Source organism: Parasteatoda tepidariorum, chromosome 7 (assembly GCF_982258835.1).
Source record: "Parasteatoda tepidariorum strain Cologne lab strain chromosome 7, Ptep-v5.0, whole genome shotgun sequence".
Taxonomy (NCBI): domain Eukaryota; kingdom Metazoa; phylum Arthropoda; class Arachnida; order Araneae; family Theridiidae; genus Parasteatoda; species Parasteatoda tepidariorum.
Window position 1 is genome coordinate 69,054,417 of NC_141761.1, and position 13,917 is coordinate 69,068,333.

A 13,917-nucleotide genomic window follows, 5' to 3' on the forward strand; every position below is an offset into this window, starting at 1 on the left:
TAAATGGTTTTCATGCCATGCTATTCGTACTAATATTACCAAATTTTATCACATATTATAAAAACCATATTTTCTGGTTAATTTTACCAAAATTATTACCAAAGCACATCGGTAAAAATTACCGAGCTTTTTGGTGTTCCCATAGAGTCAAAAAAAGTATATTTCACCGTATTTTGGTAATTTTGAGCACATTTTTTTTTCAGTGTAGATAATTGGCCATCTAATAGTGGATTCTTCAGATTCAGTCAGATAAACTCTGTTTGAATCGTAAATTATTTGTAATAACCTGTGCGAAAAAATGTTTCCATTAATAACTCTGCCAGTGTATAATAAACTTTATGAAGAGCTAATCTCCCAAAATAAATATAAGCGCTCGTAAATATTCTTCATATTATTTTGAATTTTTATCACACTTTTCAATTTAAAATTTATTACATTATTCTTCAAAAATAGGAATATGATTAAAAAAATTACTAAATAAATATTTATTTATGTAAAACAAAAGCATTAAATTAGTGTATGAAGCATTAAGCATTTCATTTATGATTTTTTAATTCTTTTGATATAAAATATAGATTTAGTAACAAGACAAAACTTAAAACAATTTCTTCAATGCTTTTTTTTCTATTGCTTTTCAATATTTCATTGCATAATTTTTTTTCTTTGATGCATAATTTGTTGAAAATTAATCTGCAACTATTATAGCTAATATTGGTCTAAAGAACTGGATTTATTGATTTTTTGTAATACTAAGAACTCACCTGAAGGATTTCTAAGAACCTATAAGGATTTACGTTTAGTTAATTTCTTTTGCACTTTTTTCCCCTTTTAAAATTTTTAAGCTTTTTACCGCTTCAAGCTTTTTTTTTTTTTTAATGTAAAAAATCCCAAGGTCAGATCCATTCAGTTAAACTTACTAGTTAAAATAAGCGCTTACACTGATGAAACTTTATATGGAGTATCATCAAAATGTTTTTACAGTGCATACATAAATAAAATCAAATAGAGGCTCCAAATTAGCCCGAAAAAGAAGATGAAGAAAAGTGTCAAGATTTTTAAAGCCGGATTCAAGCAGTCGGTCGCATTATCCATTTTATTGATTGTAAAAAGTACTTGTCAAAATAATTTATCAGATTACTGAATTTTTTTTTTTTTTTTGTAATTATCCAATTTTTTACACGAATAAGTGAAATAAATTAGGATTTTCGAAACAATGAAAAAAGGAAAGAAAAATGCGACAATTTATTTCACATTTAAAATTATTGTTTTAAAAGTTGAATACAATAAATTTTCTAAATATCTTAAATCAGATTTGAACAGAATTTAGTCTTGACATGTTGCATATTAACTTCTTTAATCAAACATTATTTAAACTTCTATAAGCATTTTTAAATATAGTTCGCAATGTGAATAACTCACAAAAAGTTCTTTTGACATTGTTAAGTTATTCTGATTGAAAAGAAGTATAACTATTTATAATAATACCAAACTTTCTCTTAAAGTTAAATTTATTTCTCATTTTATTTGTACATTTACTTCATAAAAAGCCCAAAATGGTCATAATGACTTTAGAAAAAATATATAAATAAACATAATTTAAATATTCATCATACTTTTAAGACTGTAAGAAAGTTTTAAAACATTCATGCAATTTTTTTCTGTATATTTCACTTTTTTAATTAATTTATAGTTTTCTGCAATTAATTTATCCTGTTTCAATTTGTTTAATATCTTCTAGTATTAATTTTAGTTATTTTCTACCTGTTTTAAAATTATGGAATACTAAAAATTGCAATTTGCGAAAAAATGAAAAACATTACATTGTTTTTTTTTTTCCTTTGCGATGACATCAATGTTTATTATACTATGTGAAATTCATACATAATTGTATGACAAATGTTTATACAGCAATAACATTCATAGAATGTACAGTCAGCACAGCATACAAGTCTTGTATGTTAAACTGGAAACTACCATTAGTTTGAATTACTATTTACGAAACAGAACTGCTTTAACTTTATATTTGAATTTAAACACTCAAGTACAAATCTCTGGATTAAAATTACTTATTCTTTGACTCTTTAATTATCTATTAAATTACAAATTTTCCATTTATTCAAATATTTAATAATAAGAAGAAATGTTTCAACTTCGAAAAGCCTTTAAACGAATTCCTATATTATGAAACTAATTAAAGAACTTGTAACAAAATTTATTGATAGAAAAAGCAGAAGGAATAGATATAAAATTATTAAAACTATTAAACAGTGGAAAATAACGCAAAAATGATAATAATTTCAGTACTATCTTATTTTGCTTTACACATATGAAAATTAACATAGAATATAAAAAATACTATTCTTATCTTATTAAAACTGTTTTGCAATACTTTTACAAATTAGTAAGCCTTTAAAAATGCATTCTGCATTTCAATTTTTTGATATTAAATATGTTATTGTCATTTAAAAATAAATATGTTTATATACAAAATCGGTAGTATCTAATAATACAAGAATTTTCTACGCTTTAACATGTATCTATAACATTTACAAGCAACATATTTTAGAAATACAATAAACAAATTAGAACCTACAAATTCTTTATTTTAATAGGAAGCATATTTGCATATTTAGATAGAATTTTTAACACCTGATAATAATAGAATGTTTACATATTTACTATTTTTTTTATTGTTTAGCAATGTTATGAACTAATACCTTAACTTATTAATAAATTTTCAAACTTTTTATGAAAATTTATAAATAGATTTATTTTGACGTTTAATAAATTTTAACTTCAGAAAAATATTTATAGCTCTGATTAAATATTCATGAAACCAGTTAATAAGCGTTTAAAACTTTTTTACGCATTCTAGTACATGTTTCAAGATTTGAAATGTTTTAAAAATATTTTTCAAAAGTACAAAAATAAAATAAGATTAGACAGATAAGATGACTACTGTATTTTAATTTAACGTTGCTAATTAATTGTAAAAACTTATTTCCATCAATAGTTTCCAGAACTAATTCAACTGTTTTCATTTGCATTTAAATTGCAAAACTTTGAGCTTTGAGTAAAAACAATTTAAACTTTCATCAGTACTTTGAAAAACTAAATTCTTTAAAAATTTAACATAACTTTCATCAAAAATTCATAAAGTTCTTAAAAAGTTCTATGAAGAATTAGAAAAACACTTCAGATTATCATATGTTTGATGTCATAACATAATGCATGATATTGAAAAGTATTAAACATAAGATATTTCATTGGGTTTTCAGCTTCTTTTCCTTATTGCCCAAGATTAAAATTTTCTAAATTGTACAGACTTTAATATGCAGTCTACCTAAGTTTGAAACATAATGTAATTTTTATTTAAAAATTTAAAACAAAAATTTAAAATTTTTTTTTTATTGGAATTTATAAAAATGTCAAAAATTTATTATTATAGTTTTATGTTTAGACTGCGAGATAATTACTTTTTTTATTAAAAAATGCTCTACTAAATAAAATAGATAATGATATATAGATGATTTGTTTATGCAAATTTTTTTGTTTTGATTTCTTTCCGAAAATATTTCAGTGTTATCTAATTCAATCCAGGTATGTTTTTCTGATGACTTGATTTAGTAGTCTGATTTTTTATTTTATCAGATATACCACTCAATCATTTTTAAATGAAAATTTAGAATATTAATTCAACATGATTTGCATGATCTGGAAAAATTTTAAGCACATTTTTAATCCGAACGAAATTTTGTTCCCGACTCAATATTAACTTCCTATTGGGAGGAAATAATTATATTAATAAATCACGAAATGCAAGATAATAAATATAGTTCATTCAATTTTGTTTCTTTTAAATTAGTCTAAAAACAATGAAAAATCTTTTATAAATAAACCATTTTAAGTATGAGTTAAGAGTTATCTGTTTTAAAGTTTTTCGTTAAAAAAGAAATGTTCAAATTTTCATAATGTAGATTTATTTTCTAATTCTTCATTTAATTTTACTCACTATTTTCTTAAAAAAACTAAATCTAAAAAAGTTTCTGTAATACAAAACACATCATTAAGGAAGTATTGTTCCTTGGACATTGTACTACGTATGCATATTACCTTTAATCACAAAATTAGTCAGAATCACTATCGTCAAGCGATTGCAAACAAAGCAGTGTCTTGTCAGCTATCCCAGCATCTTTTAGAGTTATTGTCATATCCTTGAATATTCTCTTTGGCACATCGGTTGTGACAAGAGAGTATCGTTGAGGACACGATCCATCAATTTTGTCCAAAGCAAATTTACCTACGCTTCCCAGCATATCCTTGCAATCAAAACGTTCGGCTACACGAGTTCCATCCGGCAGCCGGACAGCAACGGTCACATAGGGTCCCCTAACATCCGGTCTTTCTTTTTCGATGGTAAATGTCGCAGATCGTATAAGAGGTTTTTTTGGTTTCAAATCAAAATCTTCGTCTTCTGAAATATATTGTTGTGGATTGTCTGAATCCTCTTCGAAATCAGAATCGCTGTCTGATTCAAGAGTCAGTGAAAACAATGGAGGCTGGGTGGAATTATCTACATCTGAAGTGTATGATGGAATGTTTTCGTTGATATCGTTTTCTAAAGATTCTTCCTCATTATCAATGTCTAATGGGCCCATAAAACACTGACGACGCACTGGAAAAGGCCTTTCCTCTGGTATTTTCTTTTGTAAGAGTTCCTTTTGAGCACCAATTGCTGGCAAAGGGGTATATCTGGATAAGGAGCATTTTGGCAAACAACTGTCCCAAGCATGAACGGTATTAGGGCGTTCCAGAATCTCAAGTTCTTCACCTGGGGATTTTTTAATTGGAGCCGTGTGTCTTCTACTTACGCTACCTCTCCAGAAATCAGGTGTTGAGCTACGACGACTGTTGAAGTCATCCAAAGATCCAGCTCCGCTGTCAGTTGACAATCTGCTACACGATGAGCGCTTGCTTTCCTGAGTACTCGGTCGACTAAGGGAGGACAACGATGATTCACTTCTGTCAATATCTTCATGCTTTGAAAAATCACTCGACCTTCGCCATCGGGATCTTCTCGTAGACAACTTTGCACTGTGCATAATCAGATAAATAGGGGGGAAAAACTTAGAGTTTTGCTTTGAAACAACTCTAAATTCAGAGTACGATGAAAGAAGTTTGAAAGCCGGAAAATTATATCCGATGGCTTACATTTGCAATTGCTGATATGATAAGTTGATATACAATTGAAGGTATGATAAGCATAGTGATAAATATGCTAGTTTTTGAAATATTTGCGATGATTGATATTGAAAGTTAAGTATCACAACGTATTTCAACGTAACGTAATCTTCACCGAGACACTTAATAAACACTAGAAAGTTTTCTGCTTAATATAACTACTTAAGTTCAAAAGAAAAGCTAAATCATTTGGTTCTAAAAGTTGCTTTGCTAATTTTGTGTAGATAATAATAAGCTTATTGGACCATAAATTAATAACACCAGTCATCGTCGTAACTTGTTGCGTTTTCTATAGCAAATTAAGAGCATCAACATAACACTAACTGAAAAGAAAGTGAATCGTTTTCCAACAAATAATAGATATTCAATTTACACAACTCAGTTTATAAAATCGGACATTTCCTTAAACAAAGAGAGCGTGCAAGAAACCATCTTAAAGACGGGAAGGTGGGGAAAGGGGACGGTCAAGCACCTGTAGCCTATTAGAAGACGCTGACGAAAAGGAAAAGACGATGAAAATAAGTAGTCTTACAACTACTTCAAGTGCCAGCGACAACTGTTGTCGCACGAATAGATATGGGCCAACCAGCGTGCAGCAAACGAAACAAAAAATTGATCGCCGATGTCATAGGAAACATTTTTGGTTGTCTTGGATACCTATAGCTTCCATTCCTTTTTCTAAACTCAGAAGCCAAAGCTTAGTAATTAGATTTTTTTTTATTATTATTTTGATTTCTTATATTGCCAGTGATGAAGAATAATTTTTTCGTGGTGATATTGGTTTCGTTTTCTTTATCAGCCGGGAGAAAGGGAGGCGATGTTGTCATTAATTTTAATGCGTCACCTTGACGGTCGCGCGCGAATCATCCACGCGTGCTGCTTAATGGTCTTGTGTTTCTGGCCGTGGAAAAAAGGGACCTTGCTTATTCATTTATTTTATTGTTTTGGAAAAGATTTTTTTAATTAAAATCAAATAGTAAAGTATTCAGAAAGAAATATAGATTATGGTGCATAGTCAAACATTATTATAATTAATTTATCTAAAAAGCAATTTTATTAAAAACACATGAAATAATTCTATACTAAAGGTTTCCGAAAAAAAGAAGATTATAATAATTTATGCAAGATTATTAAAATTGATTTTTATAGAAATTAATGTGATTCAAAACGCAAGAAATAACTCTACACTGAGAAAAAAAAATCGGATAAAATTACGAAAAAAATACTGGCACTCAGGATGACGATACTTTTCACCGTAAAATCCATTTTACCGGAACATGTTACGGAATAAAAAATCTTATATTCCGTAATTTTTACTGAATGATTACCGTGAAATCATTACTGAATCACTCTAATTAAATAAATATTACTGTGAGAAATAGGTATAATATTTTACGGAAAAATATTTAACGCATGATGCATCCAAGCTGCCAGTACTTTGTATTGTAATTTGATCCGGAATTTTTATAGTGTACACTGAAGGTTCTTGAAAAATTAAATTACATTCTCTGCACTTAATCAATTTTTAATTTATTTTATTTTTTGCAGAAATGTTCATTTTTTTAACTGAATAACACTTCAAATAATTTAGGTATTTTCCTATATTCAAGTTAATATATTTTTCTTCATTTTACTAGAGGCATTAATATTAATAAAAATGGTCGTTTAAAAGTAATATGCACAAATATGCATCGAGAAATAAAAGAAACATTTTTTAAAAAATTACGAAACTAAATATTTAGTTGTAAGGTATAAAAAAAATAAATCCTTGAAATTATCAGTGTAGAAAGTCAAAAGGAAACTAATTTTAGAAAATGAGAGAAGTAAAAAGTTTATTTCCATTATATTTCTTTGCTTTACATTTTTTTTTATTTATTTTTTAGATACCTACAGTGCCTTTTCCTTAAAAAGTGCAGAAATTATTCATTTGAGATATTTGTAGGGATAGCTGAACGAACTTATTTAAGTTTTTAATTAAATATAAATAAACAGAAAACATGCCTGAGGGTTTAAGAAATAACTATTTTCTGAACAAAGAAACATTATAGTAAAAAATTCTAATTTTAGTTTTTGACACAGTGAAGATCAAAGATTATATAAAAAATATCTAAGCAACTTAGATATTTAACAAAGAAAGATCTAAGCAACTTACATATTTTCTACCTAATTAAAGTTTACTATACAAATAATAAAAGTTTTACAATTCAGAAAGAGAAAGAATGCTAAACTTGGAATAATGAGCATTTTTTCTATTCAATAAGAAATTGAATTAAGAATTTGACAAAACAGACGAAAAGTTTTGAAAATTAAGAAAACATGTCAATTCCAAAATCAAACGCAGCTAAGGTTGTCAAAGGTTAAATTAAGAACCTCAGCATTTACAAATAAATTAAAAATAAAAATTTATTGTTACAAAAAAGTTCAAAAAGACATTATTTTTGGAACGAAGCTAGATTAATGAATATCAAATTTAAAATAATGAATTATTATGTTTAGATGTTATGTTATGTTAGGTTAGGTTATGTTAAATTAAATTGTAACTTAATAGACACAAAATGGAAAATTGAAGAAATTTAAAACAAACATCATTTCAAAACCAGTTTTGGAACTCAAAAAACAAATTCATTCCAAAATCAAACGCAACTATGATGTCAAAGGTTAAATTAAGAACCTCAGCATTCATAATTAAACTAAAAATAAAAATGTATTGTAACAAAAAAGTAAAAAAGACATTATTTCAGAACAAAGCTGATTGATGATTGATGAATATCAAAGTTTAAATAAAGAATTATTATGTTAGAACTTGATCAAAAATTAAATTGAAACTAAATAGATACGAAATGGAAAGTTTAAGAAATTCAAAACAAACATCACTTCGGAATCAGACGCGATAAGGATGTCGAAGTTTAAATAAAGAATCATTAATACCTTGAATGACATAATTAAAAAGCAATATCTATTACAGTTTTCCCCTAGAATTAGACACGCATGAAAAGATAATTGAAATGAATTAAACAACAAGGATAGGCATCAGTAAATATCTTTTGTTTATGCTCAATAAATCGATGAGTAAATTTAGAACAAATAACTCTCATTAAGCTCGCTTTGTTAATTTCTACGTCTCACTTATTTAGTAAACAGAGCATGGAAGAATGAGGCGCATTGACAGCTCATTCGGGGCAAAAACACTCTTAGCTTATTTCTTCATGAAAACGAATTTAATTCTCCAGTGATAATTGATGCAAAATAACAATTAGCATTGAATCAGTTTGCACCAGTATAATCTTCAGATGTATTTTACGTAAAATAGAAACGTGGTTTATTCTACATCATTGATAACACTGAGGGATTTTTAGTTGCATTTATATAAATACTTGATCCTGCCTAATTAGAAGAGGGTATTTTAAATTTAAAATTAGTTTTGCTCCTAAAGCTACAGATTTTATTTAGAATGAAATTTTTAGCCAATTTTTTTGGAGAGCTATACAAATTTAAAAACGTTATATCTAACAGGAGATTGCAAAAATGTTGCGACAAGCTTGTATGGGAATTAAGGCACTCCAACAGGATTAAAATTGCTTAGGTACCCATACTCGGAAATGTCGTCGCACACGGCCAGCGGCTACTCTACTATGTTTTGTTCAGAAGTATACGAAAAAGCAGTTCATAATAGGCGAAGCTCCCCTAGCCGTGTAAGTTGATATTTCCGGGCATGGGCTTATCATTGTTTTGAATACCAATTAAAATACAAGAATAGAATACAAATGCATACAACTGAACCCGAAGCTTTGTCACAGATACTACAGCTTTTCAGTTCTACAGGTGTATTATGCTTTAATTTTTGCTTTTAATATTCTTTTTCAGTCGTATTGTCGTCAATCAGTGAAATCCGGGTTTCTATAAAATGCATAATAGTCATTGTTTAGAACACAAACTAACTGAAACTGCAGCTTTGTCATATGTGCTACAGTATTTTTCTGCGTTGAATACTACAGCTGTGCAATGCTTTAAGTTTTGCTTTTAATATTGCTTTTTAGACATATATATATATCGACAATATATGAAATTTGGTATTCTATAAAATGCACGATAACCATCATTTAGAATAATCAACATCAACTGGCAGAGTATAAACTGATTAACATTTCACACATTGCTTAGTCATTTTATAGAATGACAAACTGGTGAAGTATAAAACTATTAATATTTGACACATTTTTTAGGCATGATTAATGAAAAACATATGGGCATTTAATACAATGACTATTGAAGAGTGTACATAAAATTTTTCTTATTTCATACTTTGTTTATGCATTTATCATTCTATTAAATGTTTAGGCCTTCGATTAAATGATTAAAGAATGTATAAAATAATTCGATTTCACACCTAAGAGAGCGAGATGTTCAATAGAATGCCAAAACTCTCAGAAATGAAACTCATTTTTGACGATCCAATCGGCTGTATTTCGTTATATTTGAGAATCATTTCTTAATAGGAATACGAAATCATGTCACGAAATCACGTGATTCTCTCAAATATATGGCGAAAATCTTTCAACTCGAAATCTCATTTCAGAGCATTGTGGGAGATTGTTAACTAGAATGAATACTAGACGATAGAAAGTAAAGTTAAGAGCTGATCTGACCGGATGTCTGGTGGTCAAGGAGCTGGCCTCGTATAAAAAAAATCTCGGGTTCGAATCCCTCTCTGGGCATGGGTGTAATTTATATCTCTTTGTTCTACCTTTCTACTTATGTTGTTGGGGCGATATTGATCCACCTATACTCACGATGAAGCGATTATTAGAGAAGTTCGATGCATTTGTTTATTCATTTATTTATTTACTTATTTTTTTGAAAAAACATCATAATGAATAATGTATTCAATTTTGAGGAAAGTTGCTTTATCGAAGAAAGTGCGATAGTTGTTTCTTTATATCGACGAAATTTTTGCATAAACCAAGAAACGGTTTCGTCAAAAATGAAAAAAGTTTCGTGATATGAGTATCTATTTTTTACAGTGATCGTTTCATTTAATAACGGCAACATAAACACAAAAAAATATGAAATGTAAAAATTTAAAAGAATATACATTGATATTTCTTGTAAAGTACAAAAACATTTGATCTGAAACAATTCTGAATTACATTAATATATATTTAGCTATATTTAAAAAAAAACGTGAACATTTAGAAAGTCCACATAAAGTTGAATAAAAATCATGTTCGTCTTATTAACAACTGTTTTCCTTAAGTTCTTATCATCAAACAGCGAATATATGGTTTGATACTGATTCGAATTCCTTCAACCAAAACAACCAAATACAAGCATTTTCTTATACCATCAGTGCGTATCGGATATTTTTTTGTTTTGTTATTGTCTTATGAAAGACCTAATGCTTATCTTAATTTCATCGCCAAAGTCGAATAAGGTATATAATTTCAATACAATTACTTTTTTTAAGTAAAAGAAGTTTATTTTCTGTCTTCCAAAAATGCATTTGTCTTTGTTTTATTTATTGAGCTTAACGCATAAAATCTTAGCAATTTGCCATTCTCTATAAATATACTCCCATAGGACTAACTCAAATAAACAGTTACGTTGAAACTGTAGATTATTAATAGTTATCATTATCAATGCTAAAAAAGGGTTAGAAAAAAAAATTTGACAACATGGAAATATGAATGAAATTTTAACAAATTTAGAAAATAGTTGAGCAAGTTCACTCCACGAAAAAACTTTAACTTTTAGATAAATAATTTTTGCGAAATTTTTTTTTAAAAAAAATGTTAAGCTCTTTGAGCTTAAGTTCTTTCTAAAAAGAACAGTGAACAGTCTGATAGAGAGTTTTGTAGAAGAAATGTGACTGAATTCTTAATTTTAAATAAAAAATTTTATTAATAAATTTATTTATTTAATTGTAAATTTTTCCCAACTAAATTTTAAATTCTCAAGGGATGATTTAGAGTTTAGAAGTTAATTTTGTAAATTGGAATTGCGAAACCAATGCGTTTTCAAGCCAAGTATTTTGTGCTGATAATATTCTCTAAAATGGCATTTATATACTAAATTGAGTTGTAATACTTTTTATTAAAATGTTATATATATATATATATATATATATATATATATATATATATATATATATATATATATATATATATATATATATATATATATATATATATATATATATATATATATATATATATATATATATATATATATATATATATATATATATATATATATAATTGTGAATTTAAATTAACGAAATTTAATTTAAATTTGGGGATTAAGATTTAAAATCTTCTTTTAGCTTTTTTTGTCATTGCGGGAAATTTTAAATTTTTGTGTGTAGTTCTGAAGTACTAAAAACTTTTTAAATAGTAAAACAGAATTCTTTAAAGAAAAAATAATTGGTTTAAAGATTAAATTAAGAAAAATATTATATTGTATAGTTTAGCCTTTCCAATGAAAACATATTAGGAGAAAAAAGGCTTAGATAAACGAAATTTTCAAAACAAAAACCATTTTTTTAATTTTGTAATATTTTTATAATTATACACTGGGCATTTTCAGTAAAGTATGCGTTTGAATTTATGCAAATGGCAAAAATGTAGCGCATTGGCGCAGACATAAATGAACTAAGTTTCAAAACTTTAAATGACGTTTTCCTGAAGCAGCGTTTTTCATACTTGATTACGCTTTAAATTTTCACTTGACATTATTATGAAGTGAACAACCTTTATATTTTTAATTAAGTATCCATTGATTCCAATACCAAAGCTAGTTTATATTTTTAATACAGCTTCCATTACTTCCAATACAAGCTTAGATTCTTAATCCAGCTTTTATTACTCCCAATGCGAATTTATGTTCTTAATTCAGCTTCCATTGCTTTCAATACCAGTTTACATTCTTAATTCTGCCTCTATAACTTTCATTACAAGTTTATATTCGTAATTCAGCTTCCATCACTTCCAATACTAGTTTATATTCTTAATTCAATTTCCATTTTTCGATTATTAAAACGATAAATATTGATTTATAAATAGGTTCTGAATTAAATATTCGACCATTTTTCAAAAGCTTTCATACACAATAAAATTATATTAAAATGCAGGCTAGTTAATTTTCATGTAATTAATTCGAAACATCAATTAATTGTTTTTACATCAAAACATGAATAATTAATTGTTTATAGATTAACATCAATTGTTTTTGTGATCTAAATCTTTATTAACTGCTTAGCACGTTGCTATTGTTTACACTCATTCTATTATAACAATAATGAAATCACACCCCAATATCGAATAAAAATAAAATCAGATATAATTCACAAATCAAACTTTGCTCCGTCAAAATTGGTATTGATTTTAAAAGAAGCCTATTTTTGGATTTAAAATGTCATGAGCTAAAGTCAATAATCGATAGCTGTTATTTTTCCTAACTAATATGACTTTGAAGTAATTTTTTTTAGAAAGGTACAAATTTTTAAGATACAGCGTATTTATAAACGCTTTCAATGCTTTTTAATGGGAAAAATAATTTCATTTGCTGAATAATTAAAACTAATTTTCATGACATTATATGCGCACTTGATATTTTTAAATTACCTTAAAATTACTCATAAAAAGTTTATAGTTATTCTAGTTATTAGAAGAAACCTTGGTTGAAAATAAAGATGATTGTTTTAAATATTAAAATATTCTTTATTTAAAAATACTAACTTCTGAAAGATTAATAAATTAGAATAAGCATTTCATACTTCTACTCAATAAGTAGAAAATAGTTTATTATTTTTAACTAACCGTGATGCCAAACTATTTCGTGATGAGTGCTTTCAAAATTATTTTTGAATTTTAAATATTTTGTTACTGCATAAATTAAGACATATCGTAACACTTTCGGAATAAGAAACTATTTTTGATGAATAGTTATTTCGTGCAATTAGGAATGCATAACTTAATTGCATTTAATAACGAAAAAAAATCCATTGGCATAAAAAATTATTAATGTGGAAGAAATTGACAATACCAAACTCTCAAAAACAAGGTCTTTATTCTGAAAACATGAAAAAAGAAACTGCATTAGCTATAAAAATTATTAATTATTGAGGTTAAGGAAGTTTTTCTTCTATTAAGTATACCTTTCCGAATCAATTTCTTGAAAGTATTCATAACGAAATTCATAATGTAATAAATTTAAATATCATTGAGCAAAAAAAAGTTGTTAGTAATCTGATACAACTATTATAAAGCAATTATTTATTTAATACAAAACCTTTCCAAACATGGTGGATATTGAAATGATTGATTTAATGTATACTTCTTATTCGGTGTTTTGACAGAAATAATAATTTAATACAATAAAAATATAGAAACAGAGCTAACATTTCAGTTAGCTACAATTACGATTCTTGGAGCTCAAATTTCATTTCAGCTATATCTTGCACTATATCAGTTTCTTCCGATGATATAGAACTCACTGATTCATTTTTTCGCACCCAATCACTTCTACTTATTTCGTCTATTGTTAATCTTTCTATGACATTCGGTTCCAACATGCCATTTATCAATTCCTAAAAAGAGGTAAAATTAAATTAACCATAAAAAATGCTTCAGAAAAATAAATTCTTGACACCAAATGGTTTCCAGTTCGTCCTTTTTAGAG

General features: G+C 26.9%; 2 protein-coding genes across 4 annotated transcripts in view; both read right to left on the bottom strand.

The window, feature by feature from the left end:
* LOC107447207 (uncharacterized) overlaps window positions 1-13,917 on the bottom strand; it is a 39,856-nt gene that overhangs the window by 16,199 nt on the left and 9,740 nt on the right. For 2 of the 3 annotated variants that reach the window (XM_016062065.5, XM_087168022.1), the window contains exon 5: window positions 13,495-13,825. The exons of the other annotated variant lie outside the window; for it this stretch is intronic. In XM_016062065.5, the coding sequence (XP_015917551.3) occupies window positions 13,655-13,825 (171 nt within the window). In that variant the 3' untranslated portion in view covers window positions 13,495-13,654. Of the gene's footprint in view, window positions 1-13,494; window positions 13,826-13,917 lie in introns of those variants that run through there. 3 annotated transcript variants of the gene reach the window in all.
* LOC139426015 (uncharacterized) lies at window positions 670-5,826 on the bottom strand. The gene has a single exon (XM_071183323.2). The coding sequence runs from the start codon at window positions 5,100-5,102 to the stop codon at window positions 4,128-4,130; it is 975 nt and encodes a 324-aa protein (XP_071039424.2). The 5' UTR covers window positions 5,103-5,826; the 3' UTR covers window positions 670-4,127.